Below are 25,968 nucleotides of genomic sequence, written 5' to 3'. Positions count from 1 at the left end.
AGTTCCCCAAGGTGGGCAGGGCTTAGGGTGCACAAAGAGGCGTAGTTCAGCTCCCTCCACGATCTGCTTCGGAAGTGAATTCTCTCTCAACGTGCAAGACTAAAGTGCTCTTTCAAGGTCAGCAGAAATCAGACAAAGCAGAAAGTAGAATGTATCCAAGTGCATGCAGAGGGGTGATGAGGTCAAATATTACAGGGATGGTGATGGAGAAACATAACAGATTGAAACATGGAAAGGGGGGCTCAAATTGCCTGTATTTACCTCCGACTAAGCAAAATGCCAACCAGACAACCCAAAAACAAACTCAAATAAATACATTAAATCACTTTCTAGTAAGTTTCAATTGCAAAGTGACAGTTTTCTGATGCAAATGACCCTATATGAATTAACCTAATTTTCCACTGAAAAATTCAACATTTTTCAGAAAGCCCACATCACTGCTCAATGAACTTTTTGCTTTTCATCTTTTAGAATTTAGGGGAATTTATTATAGGTATTACCTACTTATACATTTACTGCTTTTCATAGTTGCTACACACATTTTAGTGATATATACAAGTTGAGAAATTACAGGTTATATTAAGCAGGATGTCTTCATGGGTCCTTACTCAGGAAGTGCAACTACTCTTGGTTCTGTGTAAAGATGAGTAAGGACTAACACGATCCTAAGGCTGCGAGATAGAAGTGACTGTCCAGAGTGAACATTACAAAAAATGAAAGGAAAAAATTGTATTTAGATTCAATATTGTGAAGGCATGAAAAGACTATCCATAAAAGAGCCCATCTCTTACTCCACAGTATATCGAAGTTGCTGCAGCTTTCTCCCACCCACAGACGCTTTCCTCCTGAGATTAATGAGTAGCTTGCCTGTTTGCCACCATGGGAAGAAGTCAGACAAAAGTACACGAACAGACAAAACTAGCCAGGACTACTGTTATATACTCAAAGCTAGAGACAAGAAGCAATCCATGTTCTCTGCTCTTCAGCCTCATGCCACATTGTTAGATTCTAGCAAACACCTACTTTGTTCAGAAGCACAAATGACATTTAAAGCTGATGCTGTAGTGCAAGAGGGACTTTGTGCAGAAAAATATATTGCAACATAGGAAGATGGTCAGAGATGGATATTTTGTTTATCTAGCCCGGTTAGCAACTCTCCAGGTTCCTGACAGATGGGAGCTTTGTTATCATATGCCACCCCATCCTTTTCATTAGAGACAGCCAAGACCAAACTTGGGAGCGTCTAAGTATGCTGTATTTTTTCCTCCTGCACATAGAAAACTATCAGGGAGAAGACTAGGCTTCAAACAATTGCCCTAACAAGTTAGCTTTTTATGTGCAGGTGGATTTGGGTGACGGGAGGAGCATCGAATCACATGACCCGCTACATTATGAAGTGTCTCACCCCAGGCCCAGAATGACCACCGCATCCAGGCCTTGTCCTGTTATGGCTTGGAATACCGAACTGAGGCCGGCACTGCACAAGTTGCTTCACAAAGCAGGCAGCTCTCAGTGACATGTGACAAAGCCAAGCCACAAGCTGCACACTGAAGGAGACAAAATGTTATTAGCCAGACAGTCCCCTAAAGTTAATTGAGAATTGCTGTCAGTCTGATCTGGAGTTTCTGATCGTTCCTTCAGCCCTTTGCAAGTGAAGAAAAGACCTTGGGAAGTCACCCACTGGCAGGCTTCACTTAAGCAGTTCACTTTTCCAAGTGGTTCCAGCTGCACCCCCTTCTAAATCTGCAGCTCCTGATTTATTCATGGCATTAGGGATGCAAAACACAGGCACAAGGAAATAGGCCAACATGAGGAGCCAGAACACACAGAAAGCAGTTTTGCTGTTCCAGCAGGAAGAAGCAAGGAAAAAGAAATTGTCAAAACCCTTCAAATGACAAGGCTAAGCAAATTGGAAAGGTCAAAGCAAGAGGTCGATGCTACACTCCTGTAGGATAAAAGATGAGAAGACGTACCCATTCCCTCTTTTCAAAGGGAATTAAAAAAGAAAGCTTCTAATTAACAGAAGGGAAGCTTAACCGCTTTGGAAGCAGTTTATAGATGTCTTTAGGTAGAGTTAAACCACTTTTCAGCTGATCTGTGTACATGCTGAACACTGGAAAAAGAAATAGCTGTCCCATACTTTGTAGGAGTGGGGTCCTGTTCTGCAGATGTGGCTTCTGTGCATCCTCCAAAGTCCACAGAAGCAATTGGTAACCGTGCAACAACAAGGTTTTCTGGGAAGTGTTCCACACCTTTGATTCAGAGCTTCAGCTATAACCTCTCAAATGACAGCAGCGTAAAGATCCGGTTGTGAAGTGACAAACTGGCTGGAATGTGGCTTCTTGAACCCCAAAAGCTAAAACTCAAGGTGTTTTCCCCAGAAAAACAAGGTGAATAGCAATCATGCCTTCATGACTGCAATAATGAACCCCCACCCCCACCCCAGTTAAGCACTAAGAACTGCATCTTCACGATTTCCAGCGATGGGTGCTGGGGTTATCAGCATCTATTATGTGTGGGGAAAGCATGTGCTGGATTATAAATTGTTCCTGTATTGCTGGTGACCAGAAAATGCTGTTCTGTTCTCAGGGCTGCTCACGAAGAACCAAATATGCATGCTCAGTGAACCAAATCAACAGCTTGAAGCAAATATAAACACTTTATGAAATAAAAGATATAACCATTCATTCTGAACCACATACTGGGTAATTTATATAATGTGAAATTGCAAGGAGGCCAGTGATAACATAAGTAATGGAGAAGCAGGAAGAGAAGGTGAAGAAGGGCAAGAGAGCTATCCAGGGAATAAAGGCTACACCTCAACAATGCTTTTGAGCCAGTTGCTTCAGGTTGTGAGGACTAGAAACTTACTTTGTAAAGGAAAACAGCCTGCTCTAACACATTCCTCTGGTTGACAACAATCTTTTTTTTTTTTTTTTACACTTCAATAGATGGCAAAAGAAGGGGGCGGCAGAGAATGAGGGGACTGGATGGAGTCACTGAAGCAGTCAGTGTGAGCTTAGGTGGACTCTGAGGGATGGTGGAGGACAGGAGAGCCTGGAAGAATGTTGTCCATGGGGTCATGATGACTTTGTGACTAGCATAGCATAGCCAGTTAACCGCCACTGCTGCTGTTTCTCTTGGGTTTTTTTTTTTACCATGAATTTGTATCTTTTTGCAAGCCATTATAGAGGGTTAAGTTTACTAGAGTAATTCAGCACTAGCTCTGATTACATAGGGAAAAAATCTGTTTAAAAACAGGCTAATCAGGACAGATCTCATTTTTAAAATCAGAGCACTACTTTAGCGTTCCTTAGGATGTGCATTCCAAACCCTTGGGCAGTATTTGTAACCCTTACTGGTTCTTGGAGCAGCCACATTATAACACGTGTTATGTTGTAGTTGTTGCTGACTTCTGGCTGTTATGACATGAATGTTACAGGAGTGGGAAGGGTAGTTCCATTTTCCCTGGAACCTTTACCAAATCCATGGCTGCATGCAACAGCGCTGAGTAAACCACTCGTGTGTTGTTGTTACCATAAGATATGTAGGCTTCACTATGAATATGGTCCCTATTAACTGCAAGCATTTTTGTAGGGATCCAAAGGGCTTAGGCAGAGCTTGCAAGTGTTCTCTGATAATGTTGCTGCGCATACTTAAGAAATAAAATTTGAATTAGCAGTGAAAAGAAACAATCAGGTTCTTTAGGTAAACTTTATATCCTCAGAAGAGATCCTGTACTTAATCTAATTTCAGTGCTAATACAATAAAAACAGTAACCATAAAATTACAGATCATATTTTGTTCTATAAATATATATTATACAGATATATACATAGCTACAAATCACACAGGAAAAATGAATTTAGCCAGTCACTGCAACAGCTGCAGGGGTTTTGTGATGATATGTAACACCAAGGTGTTCCAACTGTCGCAGACCAACAGTATGTGTGCTACACAGGTTATACTGCTTCTGTCCAAAATGTGGAAATTGTTTGTCACCATAATCCCCACCTTTCATAGTATTTCCAGTACTGAACTGAAACAGTGATGTTTCGGTAAGCCCCGTTTCTGACTTGAGTGCACATGTAAACTTTTCAGTTTAAAAACTGCCATTTGCCAAAAGATGGAAAGTTCCATCAAACTGGCAAGAACATACAGCTCCACCCCTGCTGTTCAGCCTTGGGTTGTCCATTAAGGTGTCAATGGCCAAGATATGGAGAGATACTCTTCTTATAAACGGGAGTTCAACAGCATCTAATATTTTAGCTTGGGTAGTTGGAGTCTGTAAGAATCAGTTTGTTTCCATTCATTTGCTTGCTTTCATTAGAGAAGACTGAGAAACACGACTGATGCTACTTTCAATGAAGAGTTTTAGGCCGTGTAACTCTTGCGCGTAGAGATATTCCAGGTACCATTCCCACCTTTTGCCCTGCAGATAAATTGTTAGAGTCATTACAATTCACCAACTATAGCAGCTTTTTGTCACACAGTATCTTTTCAGTTACTTGGCAAGCACTCCAGGACCTCAGCTTGCAGGCCAAACACCACTGTGAAATGCCCATTACGTGACTGTTGCGCTGTAACAGAAACCTTGCCATCCCGGTGCTGCTTCCTTTTCACACGTCATGTGTAAATAGTTCAAATGTGACCTGTTCAAGAAGCTTATAAAATGCATTTCTCTTTCTCGTATAGGAGTCAGTAGAAAGATTAAAATATGCCTTCACCTATCCCTTCAGCAAGATGTTTGTGTGGCAGAACAAAAGCACCACAGAGCAAAGTTAAAGAGAAAACTTAAATAAAAAGCCTTTATTGCAGATTGGTATCAGTGATGTGAAGCAGAGATTTCTTAATTAAAGTTTGGGGGTTTGTCTTCTTCTTTCTCAAAGTTTTGAAAAAGAAAGTTTGTACTTATTTGTAAATATGGTGGGCTTGTAAATTGAAAACAAAAAGTACACATAAATGAAACATGCTTAAATCCAATCTATTATGGCCATCAGAATATTTTCCATTTCAGCTTTTTCTAGAAACTCCCCATCACTTATTGGCACTATGTACCCAAGCATGCTAGCTACCTCACCCTCTGAAATGTTATCTTCAAACCAATACTGGGAACTAAACAGGTCTTAATGAAGATCCTCTAGCAGGCAAGGAAACCACAACATCTGTTGCAAGGCTCCATATGCAGTCCAGGAATAGAAAATGTTCAGGCCAAGTGCTTGCCATGTCCAAAGATGCAGCACCTGCTGTTCTCCACTTAGCATTTCTATTCATATAGACGCATGCTGCGAATACAAATACAACTTGGGAGCACAACAAGATGCCAGTACCTCAGGAATGGCAACCTGGTCTTCTCTTAGCCTCTCTTTCCCCGTTTTAGGCTTCCCCCAAACCCAGCTCCAGCTGACAGAACAGCTTTCCCACAGTTTGAAGTAAGTGGAAGGCACTTTACCTGTATTAATCTTAAGTTTGGGGTTTTGTCTTCTGATTCTGCCTGAAGGGAATAAAAGATGTTCAAAATTAAGGGCCTTTGAATTAAACCCTTTTACCAGAGTAAATCAGTCAGTAAATTCTAAGAACACATTCACTTTCAAAACAGCCTCAAAAACCGGTCTGGGTGAACATGGCATACTACTGAAATACCAACTGGCTTGTGCATATCACCACAAAAGAGGAAGTATTTTGGATCCTAATGAGTCGAAAACAGGCATATGAAGTCTTCGCATTGTGCCATGAGATCAAATCCCAGACCGAGTCATATGTCTGTGAAAAAACTAATCCAAAGTGGATATTTGGAGGTGAGCCCACACAGGTTGAGTTAGATGGGGGTTGCTTCTGAAGAACAGTGCAACTCAGTAAGTGAAAGCCCATCAAAAAAGCTAACTCATGCCAATGTCACCTGGAGAGAAAACAGCTTTGAGAGTGTTCAGCTAATCTGTTAATCTTCTGCATGACAGCACCACCTGGTGAACTGAACAGCAAATGCCAGTCTAGCACACTTGCCAAAGGCAGAAGGCAACTGCAGCAAGGATATGGGTTCCTGGACTTTTCACTTCTAGGAAGCTCCCTAACAGAAGCAGGATCTCAATGCACAGTCTTAGTTGGACTAATACATAAATGCTGCAGAGAGTTCTGAAATATGGTAGGGCATAAACGCAGTATCGTGATGATGACTGGAATGCAACAGGAAAGTTTAAAGACATCGCAGTAAGTACTAATTAACACACTCACACAAGATTCAGTAGTCTTAAGTAGAATGATACTAAAAGATATAGGGATGATAGTACTCAAAAAATACAAAATCTTCCTACCTGCTTCAGGAAGAGTATAGCATAACCTGTCAGGGCAGGATGGTAAACTATGTTCAAGCCCTTTCTGTAGTCCTGCACCCTGGTCTTCTCTAGTACTGCTTGGTCCACATTGAGCCCTTGAGGGTGGTTATCTTTCTGGAATACATTTGAGGTCCACAGGCACCCGACTATGGCTGTTATGTATTGGTTGTACTCCTTGCAAGTCTGGCTACTGAACTTGAATTGCAGCATGGTCTGGCAAGACACAGGAAGACAATCTATAAGCATTCCAGGCCAGTAACTGGCCCCTTCATCTCCTCCCAAAGAGAAGCATCACTCTAGCCTGCATGGTCATTAAATCCCTGCCCAGCTTGTGGCCCACTAAGACAAATACAGCCTTGCCATCCCGATATTGTGGTGGCCAGGCACTTGTGGCTGGAAATAAAAAGGGAACGAAGCATGTTACTGCTTGACATGAGTGAAATTAGGCACGTACCATCTTTTCAGTAATCTGGGGTTTCAGAAAGCTCGGAAACAAGTGCAAGATCAATCATGATTTAGGGTTGGGATTTCGCTGATGTGTAGGGGGCACCCTCTCATTCCTAGCCCTACCCAGGTGGTCTTCAGAGTCTCACACAGAACCATCACATTGCCAGAAATCATGAGAGGACGTCTCTGCCCTCCATGCGATATGCGGAGGGTCTTTGAAGGCTGCTTGCTCCCACTCTGAACACCATAGCACTACTAGAGGAAAGCAGGAGGCTGGCAGCCAATCCGCATTATCTGCTGTGCCTTCTCACAATGTCCGTGTCCAAAATCCCACAGGAGTAGTTCTGGGTCTGGCTACAGTTCACTTTCCCAGATCTAGCCACATCATGGGCAAAGATAGGAGTGTGCAAATGATAATGAGAAGGTGCAAATCAGAATCATAAGAAAGCTCATTTTTGATATGAGTAAATATATATTAAACCTCTGTGATACAGACTTCTATGATATTTCAGGTTAAATAAAGGAAAAAAGAAAATTTAGGTAGACATGCAGTACAGAGAATGTCCAGTTAAAATGAAGTTCGTAACAAAAAAAATGTGAGACTCATTCCATTCCAGTCATAGATTATTGAAGGGAGAAGGGATGCAGGCTAGGAATTTTTTTAGGAAAAAGAAAATAGCCTATCGGATTTTAAGAGCATGTCAAACAGAAAAGATCTGAAAGGTAGACAAAATCAATTGTTAAAAGAGTGTCAGTGGGATAATAGTGAATATCAGAGGAAGGAACCAATGAATAACTTGGTTTCACTCCAAACATAGAACATTATTTGTCTTTCTATTTATGGTACCTTTTTAGCCTTTTGATTTTGCTTTGCAGCTATCAAGTTGGTCCGATACCTAAAACAGAAACAAAAGGAGATATGTACAGAGCCAAGTGTGGTGTGGTGGTTAGATTGTTGGACCGGGGATCTGGACGATTCAGATTCTAGTCTCTGTTAGCCATGAAGGTCACTGACTTTCACAGAGTCTCAGCCTGACCTAGCTCACAGGGTTGTTTCTGTGATGATAAAGTGGAACTATTTAAGTTATCGTGAGTTCCTCACAAGAAGAAAAAAGGCAGCCAAATATACATCTTCAGTTTTAGACTCTGAATTAAGACATCTGATTATAGATGAACTTCGAATGAGTTACAACAGCTTCACTAGTGTGTCACACAGTTAAGTGAATGATGGTTATCTGCCCAGAAAACATGTGAAAGCAAGTCACAAGCAAGGTGAATCTGTATTTACACTCACTCACTCTCCCTCCCCCACCCTCATTGCAGAAAGCCCAACTGAACTGAACTGATTTTCAGTAGATATATATTAGATGGTGCTGTAAATGTGCATTAAAGCCCTGATCATATGAAGGAGGATTGCTGAGTGAGGAAGAAGAGTTTGAATTTAAACCCTGAACTGTGTGTTGACATAATGCTGGACTGAGGCCTGCCTCCACCGACCATAAGAATTACTTCCTCACCGTTCAACTGCAGGACCGCATGCAGTACATTCCACCTGCTAAAGGAAGCCTAGAGGAATCGACTGTGAAATTTCTCAGCAGCAGCTCAAACCTCCAGCTAGTTCTATCCTTTAACATTTCCCTAGATCTAAACAGTAAGCTGGGTACTGTATATGTATTTGCAGTAGCATGATTCCTGTTTGGAGAACCAACTAGTGGGAGGGTGTTGGGGGAGGGAGGGTGTTGGGGAGGGAGGGTGTTGGGGGGAGAGAGAGAGAGTTATGAGGCTTGATAAAAATATGCTAAAGATCAGAAGCAGGAAGACTGAACTGGCAAAGGTAATCCAAAACACAAGCGATTATGGACATCCCAATAAGGTCTTGAAAGAAAAATCCAAAGATAGGAAAAATGTGACCCTATCGATACCTGTACATAATATGGCAGAGACGGTCAACTGTAACACAGTCCATGCTGAGCAATGCTGGATAAAAGACTCCAGCAGGAGGCATCACAACCAATGGCAGGTTGAATTTCTGATATACGTCACACACCTACAAGAGAAGGGAAAGGGAAACTGTAGCCCACCAGATGTTTCGTTTACAGCTCTTCTCCCTGTTGGCTGTGCTGACTAAGGCCAATGAGAGTACAGACCGAAACATCTGGAGGGCCACAAGTCTCTCATCACTACATTAGATTTGCCAAGGACTGTCAACCACAATGATGCCCTCCCAGTATATAGACTGTAACTCTCATCATCCTAAGCTGGTGAAAGTGAACAGACTTGCAGTACAAAAAGTTTACATACTATCTCATAGAAATCCAGGATGAAGTGCATCAAGAACGCAGAGTTCTTCTCTAAGCGCAGAGCCAGAGTTGAGAGCCAGCCTACAAAGTGGATGAATTCTGCCACAGAGTTGACCAGGCCAGAAAAGGTGGTGTTTCTGCATCAGGACAAGATACAGGCTATTAGGCATACCGATATCCTATTAGGCATCTATTAAGAGGGCAACAACTGCATCCATGTGAGGGGCCTGACTAGCTGATGTTCAACGATGTGCTCGACCTTTTTGTACAGACTTTTTCAAGATACTTACAAGGTATCTGCATTCAACCCTGTTGCCGTGTCTGCTTGCATAATGTGCCAGTTTAGCCAGTTCAGTAACAGCTCCCTCAGGCTTTCAAGAACACCACACTAAAGAAGGGGAAGAGAAAAATGAACCGTGGATCAACCGCACTTCAGACCTGCAGCAATGCTCTGCCTCCTAGCACACTCAATAAGTCCTGTACTTTGGCCCAGGCATTAGCAGCATTGAACCCAGCTCTTTCGTGTCCCAGGAAATCACTGCCAGTGACAATAAGATCTTGTTAATGGGCCAGGGATGAAATCTGCTACCTTTTACACAAGAAAGACACTCACTGGCCCTTTCCCCTCCATTACCTTAAAATAAATGGATGAGGTGAGGAAAAGCTGTGTCAATGGCTTGCAGAGATAAGGCTTCATTTCTGAAAGCAAAGGAAGAAAGGAGCAGTGACTCTGAAAGTAAGCCTATCAGTCAAGTTCACAAAACAGGATAAAACTGGATAGGCGGCATCACATACCTGAGAAAGTGCTAAGGGGGATCCAGCTCACCAGCTGCAGAACCTGTGACTGACAGCAGCAGCCATCCCAGAACGGCAGGCTCCTGTACAAGAATTCCTCACAGGATGAGAAGCCTTCCTGAAAGGCACAACTGCGACTGTAAGCCAGCCCCTTATATGCACTCTACCTGATGAATATTTCCCCATCCCAGAGAAAAACAGAAATTATTTATTTGGACCTCTTCTACACCCTTTTGGAATAGGGATGTGTGAGGAATCCTTGCGGTGCAGAAAATCCACCAGATTCCCTTTTGACTTCCTAGACACTGGCTTGCCTTGTAGCAGCGTAGAGTCCGAGCGCCTGGGGAGCACAGGCACTCGGTTCACAGGATGCTGGCCCAGAAACCAGGTCCCACACGCTGCGCAAGCAGTGCCCTTCTCCCACACCTGCCCCTGCTGCCAGGGATAGCAAGCACGACACCAGGCTGGCTCTCCTGCTTGCTGCACTCCTTTTCTGCATGTGCCATCGCTGTGGCAGTGAGCAGGGAAGAAGGCTGGTCACCGGGAAAGCAGGCTGAGGAATGTGGCCAGTTACAAACCAGGGGGCTGTGGGTGCTCATGGACTTCCTTTCGCCTCAGCTCGCTTCACAGGACCAAGCTGAGCATGAGAAGAAGTCTGCAGATTCTAGAGCAGTGATGGCGAACCTTGTAGAGACCGAGTGCCCAAACTGCAACCCAAAACCCACCTATCTATCGCAAAGTGCCAACACTGCAATGAAACCTGAAAAATGAGGCTTTAGTTTAGAAAAAACAACTTATAGCCAGCCCAAGCAAATATATATGGTTAAAGAGTGGTGTAGTGCTTAAGAGCATGGGACTGGGACTCAGACAACCTGGGTTCTAGTCCCCACTCAGCCATGGAGCCAACTGGGTGACTTTGGGCCAGTCACAGGCTGTCAGCCCAACCTACCTCACAGGACTGTTGCTGTGAGGATAAGATTGAGAGGAGGAGAATTATGTAAGCCACCTCAAGTTCCTTGAAAGGAAAAAAGGCAGGATGTAAATATAATAAAAAAGAAGTGTTCTATGAGAAGGAAACCTTACATCATGCAATTTTCACAGCAATATGACTTAATGGAATTTTGATAGCTTAGCCAAGGGCTGGGACAGTGGTGGAGGGAGACAGGAACAAAACTTAGAAACATCAACTTTCAACCACAGATAGCTACTGCTCATGTCAGACAACTTAACTGAGATACTAATGGCAATGACGGCCAGAATGTCATCTAGGAAATGATGGGATGAGAATCATATGCAAACTAACCTGCAAGAAACTCTCTGCTTCCAAGACATTCTCCAAGAAGTCTTTAAATTCAAGTTCATATTGCTGGTTTTCAATCTTATACCAAGGGCATTCTGCATCATGATGAGAGAAAGGGGTTAACAATGGTTAAATATAATGTCCTTCTTCACTGCTTACCCCATTTTTGTTTATCTGTGTATGGTCTATACCTACCATTATGCCCTGGCCACTATTTAGGCCCACTGAGATGGTAATGTCTTTGTGAGCTGTACCATGTTAAATTGCAGTGGTAGGGGCACATATGATAAAATACTTCTGTATTAAGTATAGAAAACTTGATATCATGAATTTTTCTTCCTGAAAATTGTTTTGCTATGATGTGGAGAGATAATCAATTGAGGCCTCACCAGAAGTGATACAACCCAGACACAAAATTACCCCTGTGAGAAGCAGATCTTAGCCAAAACCTTTCATGCCAACAAAGGCATTAAATTTCTTCTTCAAGATCTCAACCTTTTCTGAATGCTTACCTTCTCTGAATGTTTGGCCCATCCAGTAATACATCCTCTGATAAATGGAGTCATCTTTGACACAGTTGATGTAGTGGAGCAACAGAGGGCTTCCTAAGATTGAACCAATTCGGGAAGGAAGCTGTAGAAGAACCCACGAGAAGAAACGGTTAAGACAACAGCATACAAAGACAACACAGAACCAAAGCTCTCTTGTTTCTTGCATTCAGAGGGTCAAGACCCTTGGGAAAATACATGCGTGCACTATGTAAAAAGCATTCCTACTACAGATCAGTCATAGCTGCTAAGGGATAAAAGCTTATCTTAGAAATTCCTTAGCTGAACAGGTTAGCTCCAATCTATGTTAAATTCATACACCTCAAACCACACCTTCTCAACACGCAGCTTCTTACTCCAGCAATTCTCCTTTGCCTGACCATACCCTTGCTGCCAACAGCCCCTTGTATCCTTTGCAGAAGCAAAGTAATTTTCACTTCTAGCTACAGAAACTGTTGCACCAATATTGTCATTTCATCAAGAGCAAGCAGAACTTTTAGCTACTACACCAGCCCAGCCAATGTCTGCTACCTGCCCATCTCCTCTATTAGCAGCCATTCTATCTGGCTGTAGCAGAGGAACAGACAGGACAGCGATGCTCTCTCCATTAGCTCTGCTGAGGGACCAGATGCCTTTTAATTCAATCCTTGCCTGAACTAATTCTATTTTAGTAATTATTGCAAACATTTTAACTTTAAAAAGTATCAAGAATTCAGTCCCTTTTCCCTTGTGCTGTATCATTCAGAGCAGAAGGTAGGCCTATGAAGGATTTGTATTCAAGCAGTAGGTATTTCTGCCTTTGGTGTCTGCAGCAGCAAAATCGCCCAGGTCACAGGGCTACACCTGGAGAAATAAACACAGTAGCGTATTTCCCCTGCTGTGTGTGCCAGAAATGTCAGGGAAATGGTTATCAGTACACTTGGCAATGCAGCTTGTCATGCAAACCCAGTCAGGACGGCTTGTTGCTGTGGATGACAAGCTACCCACAACCCTATACCAACCCACGGGTCCTGAATTCACTCGACAGAACTTGCTATGCTGCCAGGGGGGAATTATGCTAATCCCCCCAGCATGTGACTAGCAAATCACCAGAGTTTATTAACCACCCTGCAATCCTGCAAAACCAGGAGTCAGGTCAGTGGCTCCTTCCCCCTGCATTTGTAAATTATACTACCAAGATGAAGAAAGCTTGGCTAACTAGGAGGGAATTTTACATGAAAATAAAATGGAATTTTACACAGAACTAACTTAGTTCAGTTCTGGTACTAAAAGGAAATTATGTTCAGAATCTTTAATTCCAGTGCTCTGTTGTTTGCACCAGGCTTCAGTTGGTAAATCTTGGGGTTCAAGTACAAAACAAGGTAGAAGTAGGGAAGATTATAAGCGTGAAGTCAGGGACTGTCTTCTTTTGAATCTGTATACAGCATTTAGCATATTGATGAACAACATAGTTTGTGGCACAAGTTTATTCATACTAATTAGAAATCCACTTTGCTAACTTACCTGGGGACCTGAAGCCATAACCCTCAAAGTTTAAAATATGCACAGATACATTTCCTCAAACGTGTAACTGCTTTTCACAAGATAGGAAAATTAAGAAAATAGGAGAACTGAATATAATTTGCTCCCAACCATGCATACACTTAGTCAGTTTGACGAGTGCCACTTACCTCTAAACAACGGATGTTCTGCAAAAGCTGGGGAAAAGTCCGCAACTGCTCAACTGGGAAGAATTTGGTGTGAGTGAGATAGGTGTAGTCAGACTTTTGGCTATCATTTGAGTAACCAGATTTGCTGCTGCACACAGGCAGTGCCAACTTCACATTCCATTTCTGTACAGAAAACAAGAAAGTCAACACTACATGTAGCGCATAGTCCTGTTTCCAGATTATACCAGCGGCGTCAATCCTGACCCCAAATTCAATCAGCATCCTACCCTTACAATCTTTTTGTAAGGCTACGTGTTTAGTGCTGAATCTAAGCAGAAAAAGCTATGGCAAAGTTTGTGTTACATGTTGCTGCCAATTTAGATTCAATGTTTGATAGCATCTAATGATATAATAAGGTGGATTCAACTGATGTCTCTACGGGAGAATACTGAACAATTCATGTAAGCTATCCTAAGCTTCATAAAAGAAGATAAATGCATTTAAGTACTTTTAAGTCAACGGCTTGGGACTTGGTTATCTAAAGGAGCACTTGCGTCCATATATGCCCTCCCGCCCCTTGAGATTTGCAGCAGAGGCCCTTCTCTGGGAGCCCTCCGTGAAAGATATTAGGAGGATGAGTACCCGGAGGAGGGCCTTCTCTGCGGTGGCACCCCACCTATGGAATGCACTCCCCAGAGAGGTCCGCCTGACACCGTCGTTACTTGTTTTTTGGAGCCAGGCCAAGACCTTTTTATTTAAAAGTTATTTCAATTGTTAATTTATTGATTGTATTTATTGGGTTTTTATGTACATGCCGAGATGTTTCCGGATTTTTAAGGCTAATTATATAATTGTTTATGTTGTTAGCCGCCCCGAGGCTTTTTGCGAATGGGAAAAAGAATAAAATGAACTAAACATTACAAGTTTTAAACAAAACTGAAAAAAAACAAAACATAGTAACATATCCATTATATCTATCTACATTTCAATAGATAAGAGGAAATACTTATATTATTAAAATAATCATGGATAGACTTCAACAAAGGCAGCCCAAATATTCATGTATTTATCTATTGCGGATTATGCCTACAACAAACTAATCTGAATGGAAAAAAACAAAATCTAGAGCAAGGCAACCCATAGACCTGATGATAATAAGTGAGGAAGGTCAAATCCACCCTGTTTAATCAAAAGTTGTGTCCTTTTCAAATCTGTTTGTGATGGACTGGAACCCAATAAACAAAATATTAGGCTTCTGGAGGTATAAATAAAGGCATACCATGTAAAACACAACTATTGCTTGTCAAGTTAACTTTCCCATGCAGACACATGCAGGGAATGTACAGGAGTCAGACAGTGAAGCTGCCAGAGTGCTGGAAAGCTTTAAGATGGCACATGCTTAACCATTTAGCAGGGCAAAAACATGTGAGAAAACAATGATAAGACTTTCAGGACTGTGAGCAGATTCAAATGTAAAAACAATGGAAGAGAGGGGCAGGAAAGAAGATGGCCTGAAATATAGGGCATTTCTGTTGCTAGTGCAGACACAGTGTGGTTTGGCAGGCTAATATGGTCTGGGAAACTAACTAGCTGCGAATAATAAATAATTTTCATGCAAAAAGGTAGCAGATATAGTCCAATAACTTCATTCAAGAATTCTCCAATAACTTACTCTTTTCTGGGCCTGGACACAACCAGTGCCTACTAAATTTGGCTGGGATGTAGGCATTCCATAGATTCGGCGTTTTACATTGCTGATTGCTGTTTTCCACATGTTCTCTGAATTCCTAAACCGTATCTTTTTGTGGGAGGAGGAGATCAAAAGTTAATTTAACCACAAATAAAAAGATAAGGATTTAGACTGCATTTGCAATGGGTAATAATATTTGCCACAGTCACAACATCCTGCAGGCAATTTGCATTGAAACCATGGGGTCAAAGCAGCCTTTTCATCTCCTTAACCTGATAGCCAACAATGGACATCTGCCAGTGAGTTGATTTAATAAAACTTTCTATATTTTGGTTGCATTCAGCCGACACAACATGCTAGAGCACGTATGGGTTGTCATTGAACTGACTTGTGGAACCAAAGTGTGTGCACTCAAGCACACTCACACACTATGGTTTGTTAACTATGAGCAGCTCAAAGAGACTACATGGGGACCTGGTTCAGATATCATGTTAAATCACCATGGGTTAATTCATTGGTGGGGTTCTGAGATGTGTGCCAGCAGCTCTTTTAATATGCAGTCATGTGCCATAACTTGTTGGGTTGCACGAGCCTGAACATAAAGACTGAGATGGTCTTGAATAGATGCTACTCAATAAATGGCTCCATCTTCAATATTATTCAACATATGCCCAATGTAGACCAAACAGGATGGAATTCTAAAACCATGTTTGAGTCAGTTTGAGACAGTTGAGTCATTACAACAAATGCAGCCATTCAATTGTGGCAATTGTGAAGGTCACACGGTGATCTTGGCTTTCCCTTAAAGTCTTATTAAGCAGCCTGACATGCAAATACACATGAATGCAGCTATGTCCATGTCAATCCCCAGTCAATCAATTGCTCTTGGCCACACAGAACTCCAACTTAAGTTTTTTTTTACACAGTCGGCTCATGCACTACAGTCCTCATTCCCAGTCACTGTATTTCTTACCTTTGCATTTGTAGGCAGAGTTACAGACACCATTTCAGGAGCAAAGCTCTTGTACATTGATAGCAAAGCTTGAAGAGGAGGTTCTGCTCCCTGGATGGAAATCAGAAGGGAGTTAGATGTTCTACTCCTGTCATGTCCAAGTATAACAGCTAGGAAAATATGAAATCTACTCTATTGGAAACAGCAAAGCTCTGTTCACTAATAAAACAAACAATAATATTAATAAAATTCCATGGTACTTCTGTGTGCATGTGCATAGGTTAGACGGCGGGGTGCAATAATATATAATAGTTTTAATGCAGGGCATTTTTCTATGGATTCATGGATTCTAAAAGGTTTTATAAACTGAATTGTGCCTTGACTTAAATTTCAAGCAGCTTACCATCCTGGCTTGTAGATCTAGGAGCTTCCTCACACGAAAAGGTTTCACTGGGGAAAAGGCAAGCAAATGAAGATCTATAATGATTCCTTATTTTACAAGTTTATACTCTGACTTTTGTATATGACTCTAGTTGGTATAGGTAAAACAGTAAAGTGATATTTTTCCTAAGCAAAACAGCAGATTAGAAATAAGACCAGGACAGCAAATAGAATGTGCACAAAGTCAGCTCGAATACTGAAGGAATAAAACATTTTTTGGTTACAAATCTTTGATGGAAATTTTACAGGTAATTCAAGTCAAAAGACTGGACCCCAAATTATGAAAAAAGGATTAGCTATTCAAACAGAAAAGCCTCTCAGGAAGGAAAAGATTTTTTTAAAGGATACTTTTTGCAAGCACATAACATAGAGCAACATTCCAAATAAGATCATACCATTCTCTCTTCTGGTCAGCAAATAAAGCACATGGCAAACAAAGGGAAGCTGCAGAAAGAGAAGTATTGAACAAAAGCAGTTAATTTGGCAAACTCTATACAGACCATCCCCACACAAACATAACAGCAGATGGCATTTAACTCAGCAAATCTTACTAGCATAACTTCGGGGCAAAATGGCATTTAAACATTTGAACTTTGCCCAAGACAACTTGTGAAAAAGCACCGTTTTAGAAGAATACTCATCTATTGTTCAGCTATGATACAGCTGCATATTAGAAGCAGGAAGACACCTATGTTACTTGCAGGGCAATTCAAGAGCAGGGTTTTCAAGACTGTCATCAAGATTTATTTAGTTATCATATTTATATTCTGCCTTTTTTCTTCAAGGAACCCTAAGCGTCTTACACAACCTTCCTCTCCATTTTATTCACACAACTCTGCAAGGTAGGTTGGAGTGAAAGCCAGCAGTTGGCCCAAAGTCACACAGTGAGGTCCACAGTCAAGTGGGACTAGAACTTGCAGCTTGCAAGTCCCAGTCCAGTACTCTAAGCATTACACACTCTCTGTCCTGAGATATTACACAGTATCAGACAGAGTAAGATCTCATCTTACCAGTTTCTCATCTTGCAAAAAGCTGAAGAAGCAGCCATAGAGGGCATTGATCTTTTCCTTCTGATCAATGAAGTCAAACATTGCAATTAGCCATTTTAAGAAGATCACCTAACAGGGAAAATACAGAAACTTCAGTAAGCCATGCAACACAGCTGTCATGGAGTGTGTTCGGAGCAGAGAAGGATACACTGTGCTGAGCCTCTGGGGCCTTCTTCCAAGTGCAAGTTCTGAGGGAAGCACAGAAGGCAGCAACAAGAGGGAGGTGTGGCGGCCTCATCTATAGAACAACCTCCTCACTGCTTCCCGGCCGGTGCCAAAATTGTCATCTTTTCAGCACCAGCTTAAGACAGCCTTCTTCTCTGAGTCCTTTAAAGAGTTGCTTGACCACCTAGGGCTTGAGGGGGATTACTCATCTCAGGTGTTTTGCATCTTTGCCATTGTCTGTTTTTAGCAGTTTTAAACTTACTAACATTTTTCCTGGTTTTATGATGTTTTTATTGCACCTTTACTGTCTGTTTTTATACGTTGTTGTAAATCTCCCAGAGAGCTTTGGCTGTGGGGCAGTATAGAAAATAAATATTAAATAAAACATATAGTCACTAGGATAAGCCAGACCAGAAAGAATATAAACGCTAAGAGCCAGGCCATTATCATCACTGTGCTTGCCAAGTTACCTGAGTATTCCGAGAACATTTCCCAACACAGAGCCACGACACAGCTGAAATGATAGAATCCTCTCTTATTGCTGAAGAAGGAATCAAATTCTTCAGTAGTCGAGTATTTACTGCTTCAGCTGGAAGACATGTGAGACATAATACTTAAATTTCCAGACTATCTTATCTACTGATAATGCATCACAAGCTAGTAGCTGCTGTCATAAGAGTTGGCAAGGCAGCTGTTCTTATACACTCTTGAGTGCCAGAGAGTGAGGACAGGAACAAGAATATAAATTTGTTTACCAAATTTGCCACTGAGTGCTATGTTCAACACGCTGTCAATTGCTTCAGGTGTCAATCCTTTCTCCTGGGCAATCGTTTCAACAGTCATCAAGTGTACCTGCAAAACTTCATTCTTCAGAGGAATGCGATTTTTAACTGGAAAAGGTGAAAATGTGCAAAGATTGAATTATACAATAAATATTATTCTCATGGGTTGCATCTCAGGACACATGTGTGATGGCTTGGTATACTGTAAACCTGCAACACCAAAATCTTTCCCCTACCAAAACAAGCTTTTCTGTTGACAAGGCATCCCCACTGTAGTATTATAACATTTGCAAAAATTTATTGTGTTTGCCCACAAAGATGCTGTGGTTATTAGAAATACACAATTCTCTTAATGGCATACTAAGATCAAGACATTCATCCTGCTTTTGTCCATGACTCTAAACAAAGCAGAGGACATAAAACATGATTTTAAACAGGATGGATAGATATGTTTATAAAATAAAAATTACCATTTTTGCTTTATAAATAGTATAATTGTGAATTTCTCTTGAATAATAACTAGGCTAATATTAAAATATTTCAATATAAGTATATTAGGCCTTTATGAATTAATGCCTCTGCCAGATATAGGCTTTTCTATACAAATGAAGAACAGGTACAATCATTTCTCAACTATGAACATTTCCAACTTATTAGATATAAGCAGTGCTTTTTTTGTAAAAAAAAAAAAAAAAAGTGCCGGAACTCACTTCGCCACAGGCAGTAAGCACGCACATCAATCCCAAGGGAACAGAGCAGAGGCCTGAGCAGCGGCCTGCAGGCACTATGTTAATAATGTTTGCTGCTGATCTGCTACGCCAAAATCACTTCGTAAAATCCATTGAAAAAAAGGTGCCGGAACGCTGTTCCGGTGCGTTCTATGACAAAAAAAGCCCTGGATATAAGCATTCTGATGAACACAGACTAGTCTGGTCTGCCCAGTAACTGCTAGACTGCACTGCTACCAGTCATAAATATTTTTGGTTGCTACTCCGTTCCTGAGAGAATAGGGCCGGGCCAAAATAGAATGAAGCAGCAACCTTCTCTCCAAGGTCCATTTTGCAGCCCTGAATGGCAGTTGGCATGTTTTTTGGGCATCAACCACAAAGGATCAGATCTCAAACTCCCTTTTCCAAGGTCAGAGTTTCCTACTTTGAGGTGAGGGGGAGAATTCCCACTCTTTTATTTCCTCAGGCTCTTTCTAGGGGCCATAGGATGGTGCTAGCCATAGGGTGGATAAACACTTAGCCTTCTTTCGGTTCTTACTTTTCTCCAAATAGCACAAAGCTTCTTCAAGGGGCTCTTGGCTGCAGTCCTCACCAGCGGATAGCTGCTGATCTCCGTGTTTCTGTGTACTTTTGCTGCCCACGCTCTTTGTGCTACTTACTGCACATGCAGAGAGATCAGTTTGTTTGCTATATTTAACTGGCCGATTTTTCTCTGGCTTCTCATTTATGCCTTTCTTCATTCTTTTTGATTCCAAGGAAAGAAGTATAAGACTAGTCCAGTTATTTTCATTTGCCAGTATTAACCATTTTTCCAACAATGTACACAGTTGATGCGTCAAATTAACAGAGAGCTACCTGTAAGAAAAGAAAAGTCATTCTAAGCACCTCAATTATTCCAATGAACTTGTAATCGTGGTATACAGGGCCAGGAGTCCAGTGATGTGGGTTTTGCAGAAAAAGCAGAACTGGAAAATTTTCCAGTGCTCTAAATAATGAGTTCCACTGCTTCTTTGTAATGACTTTCTGCATGAGCCTTGTATTTTATCAGAACGGTTTCTAAATGTTGAATGCGTCATCATTTTTGTTGCATTGTTAACATACTCCTGGCCACAATATTTAGTGTAGTCATACTACACGTTAGTCTTCTTGTATTTTGGGCAATACAATTTAGCTCAGAGTAGCCATAAGCAGTAGATGCAAATACTTCTAATTTCCAAAGCTCAAGAGAAGTTAGTTTCAAATTTCTTTCAAAAGTTTTAATCTCAGTTTCCTTTAATTTGTTACTGAAGAATGTTAGCAACAAGGATCAAATACATTATGTATAACTCTGGTCCAGAGCCAGCCCAGAGTAAACTGGACTGTGCATTAGAAGGGGTTTTTATACCTTATTTTTTAGTCTCCCCATGAGCACCTGAGCACAAGAGTTTGTCCATGCTTGCCTTAGATGAGCTAAATATAGGGCATGGACTTCTATGCTAACATGATTGCAGCTAGACAATTATGAATGAATGCAGACATACATGGTGTGGACATTTTTCCTTGGAATAATATAGCATTGGAAAATGTTCAGCCCCACATCACTGCTGAAGTCACAGCATCCCCAAGGAATGTATAAAATCTCCTTTAGATGGATAAAGACCTTGTGGATGTATACAGAGGTCTTGTTCTTCTGTCCAAAGGAGGGTTGGAAGTGAAGGTTATGAAGGCTGTCGGGAATGCTGCGAGATGTAGTCCAAAATATCTGGAGGGTACCATACTGTAGGAGAAGGCTAGCATAAGCTTTCATGGATTAATGTCTACTATATAAAAGAGAAAGTGTTATCCTCAGTTGATATACAAATAGATGGATGAGGGGGAAAAAACTGTAAACAGAGGGGTGAAACCACAACAAAAGCAAATAGGCTATGACAAATAAGCCCATACAAATAAGCCAAATAGCAATAACTGCATAACTGAATACTACAAAGTTTGTTACATTGAAAGTACCTATGTTTGCTACATTCTGTCTGACAAAATATCTCCAAGGCGTTTTACAAAACATACATGTTTTCTTTAATTTATTATTTAAACTGCTTATTGTTAACTTAAGTTTTAAAATCACATCATAAGACAAGACTCCTTGGAGAAGACAATCATGCTAGGAAAAGTCAAAAACAGAAGAAGAAAAGGAAGACTAAATAAGAGGTGGGCTGACTCCATATAGAAACCCAGAGATGTTATGGATAGGAAATTTTGGAGGGCTTTTATTCATTGTTGTCATTGTCAACCATTCAGTCATATCTGACCCATAACCAGAGACAACTTGATAGCATAAGTTTTAAAATAAGTCACAGTGGGACAGTAAACAACTTGAATAAAACACAAACCAAGAGTTGGAAGGGGCAAAAAGGGCCATTGGGTCCAACTTCCTGCTCAGTGCAGGACCCCCAAGTTAAACCACTACACTCAGATGGCTGTCCAGCAGCCTCTTGAATGTCTCCTGTGTGGGAGAGCTTACAACAGATACAGGTCATTGGTTTCCTTATTGTACTGCTCTAAAAGTCAAGAAGTTCTTCCTGATGATCAGCCAGATTATGGCTTCCTGTTACTTGAGCCTGTTATTCCATGTCCTGCACTCTGGGATTATCAAGAAGAGATTCTGGCCTTCCTCTGTGTGACAACATTTCAAGTCCTTGAAGGGTGCTATCCTGGCTCTCCTTAGCCTTCTCTTCTCATATGCCCAATTATTTCAATCTCTCCTCCTAGGGGTTTGTTTTTAGTGCCCAGATCATCCTTGTTGCCCTTCTCTGAACCTTTTCCAGCTTGTCTGCATATTTCTTAAAATATGGTGACCAGAACCAGATACAGTACTCCAGATGAGAGCTAACCAGTACTGGGTAGCGCAGACGTACTACTTCATGAGATTTGGAAGTAATATTTCTATTAATGTAGCCCAGAATAGCATTGGCTCTTTTTGCAGCCACATCACACTGTTGACTCATATTCAGCTTGTGATCTAAAACAGTTCCAAGATCCTTCTCACTTGCAGTATTATTGAGTCAATTATCTCCTATCTTGTAACATGGTATCTGGTTTTTTCCCCTAGGTGCAGAACCTGGCACCTGTCCCTATTAAATTTCTTCATGATGCAGCACCAGAATCTTTTTTATTAGCAGGGAGGCTGCCATTATCCTCCATCTGCCTTCAGAATACCCTCTGTGCTTATTGCAATGCACATAGTACCTGAAGGGAAAAAAATTTTCCCAGCAATGATATATTCTGGGAAAGGTAAAGTATTTGGGAGTGGGTTAGTTCTGAATAGACAATGAAGGCCCATTTGCTTTCCCAAAGACCTGCTTTCTGGAATAAATGAAAACTGTAGAAACTAGTTTGTTGCCCCTCGAAGATGAGGCTATGGGGACTATTATGATGAGTGCCTCAATTTCAGAATTTACCACTACACATTGCACAACTGACCAACAAGGACTGATAAGTTCTGGTTAACAAAACAGGCTCGCTAGCAAGGCTCCTAACCCAGTCTGGCAGGAGAGTTTCTCCTAATAGAAGGCCAGTGGGAGAAAAAGATCTAAATGAGGCCAGGCTGTCCATAAAGAGAGACAATGTCTCGCTGGACTGGGATTCAGGAGACCTGGACTGAAATCCCCACTTGGCTGAGAAGCTCACTGGGTGACTTTGGGCTAGTCACCGACTCAGCCTATCCTGCAAGACTGTAATTATGGAAATACAATAGAGAGGAGGCCGCCTGTGTAAACTGCCTTGGGCTCCTTGCGAGAGGAAAATAGGCCCGAGCTTCATGTAAAAATAAAGGGACAGCGCAGTATTACGCACGAAACAAAGCAAGCTGTGTTGGCCCGAGAAAAAAGGAAAGTAGAACAGAGGAGAGGAGACGAGAGGGCACCCAAATCCAGCCAGGCCACGCCATACAAACCTACACCAGATCGCAGCTCACTGCGCCTAAGCGCACCTACTTCACGACATCCCCCACTCCGCTTTTTGGGAGCCTTTTCTCCCAGAGCAGAACTGCGCGCCTAAAACCCGCCTCCCCTTTTAAAGCAACATCTAAAACTCCCACCGACCCCCTTCTTGCCCCACCGCCGCCGCTGCAGCCCCCTCTCCGCTTAAAACCCCGACAGGGCCTACCTTTTCACCTATCCTGACAACTGTCGCGACGAGCCTCTCCACCTTAACCGCTCTCCAGTTCAAATTTTTTTCCCCCCCATGCGCAGGCGCACATCACAAGCCAGCCGCCAGAGCGGGGCGGCGGAAAGCCTTGGCGTTCGCAGCGGCTGGTTCCCATTGGTTGCTCAGCTCCTCCCGCAAGCGTCGCTGATTGGTAGGAGCATGCTCAGAATACTATTCCCCCCTCCCTCCTCCTCCGCTTCGACTGCTCAGAAAGATGATGTCATCATATTTTTCAGAAGAAGCGTCGGGACGGCAAGTGGGAGGGGCCACTCCGATGCAGCGCTGCTCGGGCCAAGTCGAAGCGAGCCGCGCATGCGTAAAGTGAACGGGCGAGACGCTGTTGCTGGTTTTGAAGGGAGAAGGGCGAAGCTTTCTCTGGGGGGCGGCTTCGTCTCTCTCTCTCTCTCTCTCTCTCTGTCCGGTGCACACATGCAGCCTGATTTACTTGGCCGTCGCCTTCGCTTTTATTCAAAACGTCATCAACACACACAATTCAGATGAATAAGTTAAGCACGTAACCCTCCTCCCCAGTTTCCTGCCTAAACAGAGCCGCATATTAGCTTTTGTTGAACTTTCCAGTCACCATCTCAAAAATCTATCCAGCCCATGCATTTATTTTGTTTACTATTTTATAAAATGACCTTCATTTTTTCCTCTTCCAAGGAACCCAAGGTGGCTTCCATTTCATCTTCACAGCAACCTTGTGAGGTGGGTTGGGCTGAACACCAGTGCCTGTCCCAAAGTTAGCCAGTTGTAACAACATGTTTGCTGCTGCTGGCAAAGAGTCATTATGGGTAAAATACAGTATTAAAACTTACTGGGACATACTAAGTTGAAGATGGGATGAGATAAAAGCAGGAATATCACTGGATCAACTCTAATGGTTCCAATCCTGGCAAAGTATGAGCCACATAAACACTCAGGCTTGGACAGGTACTCCTAAGTAGTATTCTGAATTAAATGAAATGTTTAAAACGCTTCCTAAATTGTGGCTCAAGGTCTACCATCTGGGCATGTTTGCTGTTTTTTTCTAGTGTATCTTCCTTGCACTCATGGCCGTCTTTGGTTGTATCAGCCCGAACACCTCTTCTCAGTCACCACTCATGCTCCTTGTCATGTCTTTCCCTGCCCAACAAACATCAAGCAACACTTTCTTTTTTTCACATTTGCAACACAAGATATCTAACAGCGATTTCCCTTGTCCTGGAGAGCATCTGGGCATGCTCTTTGACTCTGTTCCTTTCCTCGTAGCATTATTTGTGCAAGCACAATCCACTGCACACTCGCTCTGCTCTATGGAAACCACCTGTAAAGAGACAGCTGTATTTTTCCCAGCTTTCATCTTAGAGGTATTATAATGCCATAACATTAATTAGCATAGAACCAAATTTTCAGCATCTTCTTGTCCATGGGCAAGTGGTTTGGAATATATGAGATCTTCTTAAGTATGTCTGGCATCTTTAGGGGCTCTTCTTGGAAGTTTCCCCAAACCCCTCACTCAGACCATTCCATTATTCCAGATCAAATTACCCATCTTCAGACTGAAGTAGCTTCTTCAGTCTCTGGTGGCAAAATTAACCTTTTTTGTCAGGCTAACAGGAACTGCAATCCAACAATATCAGAAAGACCACATATTCCTATCCTTTGCAAGAGTTTTAAGTGGTATAATTTTAAAACCAAAAAGTCATCAGAGAGGGTCAGATCAGAAAGACAGGAAATAGGTTAGTTCTAGTCTTGGCTTCACCCCATGAAGTTCCAAACAGTTCTGGGTCAATTTAAGTAAATTCTGCAACCTGGCAAGTTACTAGCTTGATTGCTTCCGTGACCAGTGTGCCAACAAAATATATGTCCGTGTATTTGCATCCAGTCATTTCAGTACATTGGACAGCGTTCTCCTTTGGCACATCTGAAGAATTCTGCACAGTCCACGGACAGAGTTGAGTTTTCAGACTTTCTACCTCAACAGAACACTTTCCTGGCAATTTCATGCCAAAGAACTCTCTACATGTTGCAGAGTATTTTGGGGTATAGTCTAAGACGTGTAGTTGCCCTGAATTAACTGGGCACTGCAGGATATTTTCCCTTTCCAGCTAACCATGATGCTGATTAGCTCCTTAAATTTCAGACTGTAGCCCAGAGTGGATACACAGTCTCGCTGATATTGGAACCACTGGCTTATACTGCTGATATGATGACTTCAACAAATCATCCCCCACTCCAACAACCTTAACTTGCATAGTATAAGAGCTTGCCTTATCCAGAGAACTGGAGATCTTGAAAGCTAACAACAAAATTGCTGATATTTTGACTGGTTTAATAAAGTTATTATACTACCATGGGTTTTGGAAAGTTTATTTAGGAAGATCAGCTTTAGGGCTGACCCCACTGGTTATTTTGGGCTAACAGCAGTAGAACCCTCTTGTGGTTCTTTCAACAAGTTCACAGATGACATATCAAAGCTCAAGGTGTGGTTAAAGTTTCTATAGCACTGTTGTCATGTTGGGAGTGCCTGACTCATTGCTCTATCACCAAGGAATTAATGAACTGCAATAGGTCCTATAAGGCATTTTGATCATAGGTATATCTCACGCATAAAATCAACAATTTA

The 25,968-nt window shown here is 41.9% G+C and overlaps 1 protein-coding gene across 2 annotated transcripts; it reads right to left on the bottom strand.

Moving 5' to 3' along the window:
* Nucleotides 1–3,724: 3,724 nt before the first annotated feature.
* CENPI (centromere protein I) lies at nucleotides 3,725–23,422 on the bottom strand. 2 transcript variants are annotated; one of them, XM_044427539.1, is made up of 21 exons: nucleotides 23,319–23,422; nucleotides 19,717–20,033; nucleotides 18,424–18,558; nucleotides 18,139–18,257; nucleotides 17,465–17,572; nucleotides 16,850–16,898; nucleotides 16,417–16,463; nucleotides 16,035–16,124; nucleotides 15,044–15,169; nucleotides 13,393–13,554; nucleotides 11,687–11,807; nucleotides 11,178–11,269; nucleotides 9,875–9,992; nucleotides 9,714–9,778; nucleotides 9,370–9,467; nucleotides 9,081–9,216; nucleotides 8,702–8,826; nucleotides 7,627–7,675; nucleotides 6,312–6,545; nucleotides 5,453–5,494; nucleotides 3,725–4,432 (listed from the first exon to the last, which is right to left on the bottom strand). In XM_044427539.1, exons 2-21 carry the CDS (start codon nucleotides 19,916–19,918, stop codon nucleotides 4,310–4,312), a joined length of 2,241 nt encoding a protein of 746 aa, XP_044283474.1. In that variant the 5' UTR covers nucleotides 19,919–20,033; nucleotides 23,319–23,422; the 3' UTR covers nucleotides 3,725–4,309. The 2 variants fall into 2 exon arrangements, with proteins under 2 accessions (XP_044283474.1, XP_044283473.1); XM_044427538.1 differs by lacking the exon at nucleotides 23,319–23,422 and adding an exon at nucleotides 20,818–20,942.
* Between the last annotated feature and the right edge of the window lie 2,546 nt (nucleotides 23,423–25,968).

The sequence above is a fragment of the Varanus komodoensis genome, unplaced genomic scaffold (genome assembly GCF_004798865.1).
Source record: "Varanus komodoensis strain SLA01 unplaced genomic scaffold, ASM479886v1 scaffold18_3, whole genome shotgun sequence".
Classification (NCBI taxonomy): domain Eukaryota; kingdom Metazoa; phylum Chordata; class Lepidosauria; order Squamata; family Varanidae; genus Varanus; species Varanus komodoensis.
This window is presented reverse-complemented; position numbering and strand designations above follow the sequence as displayed.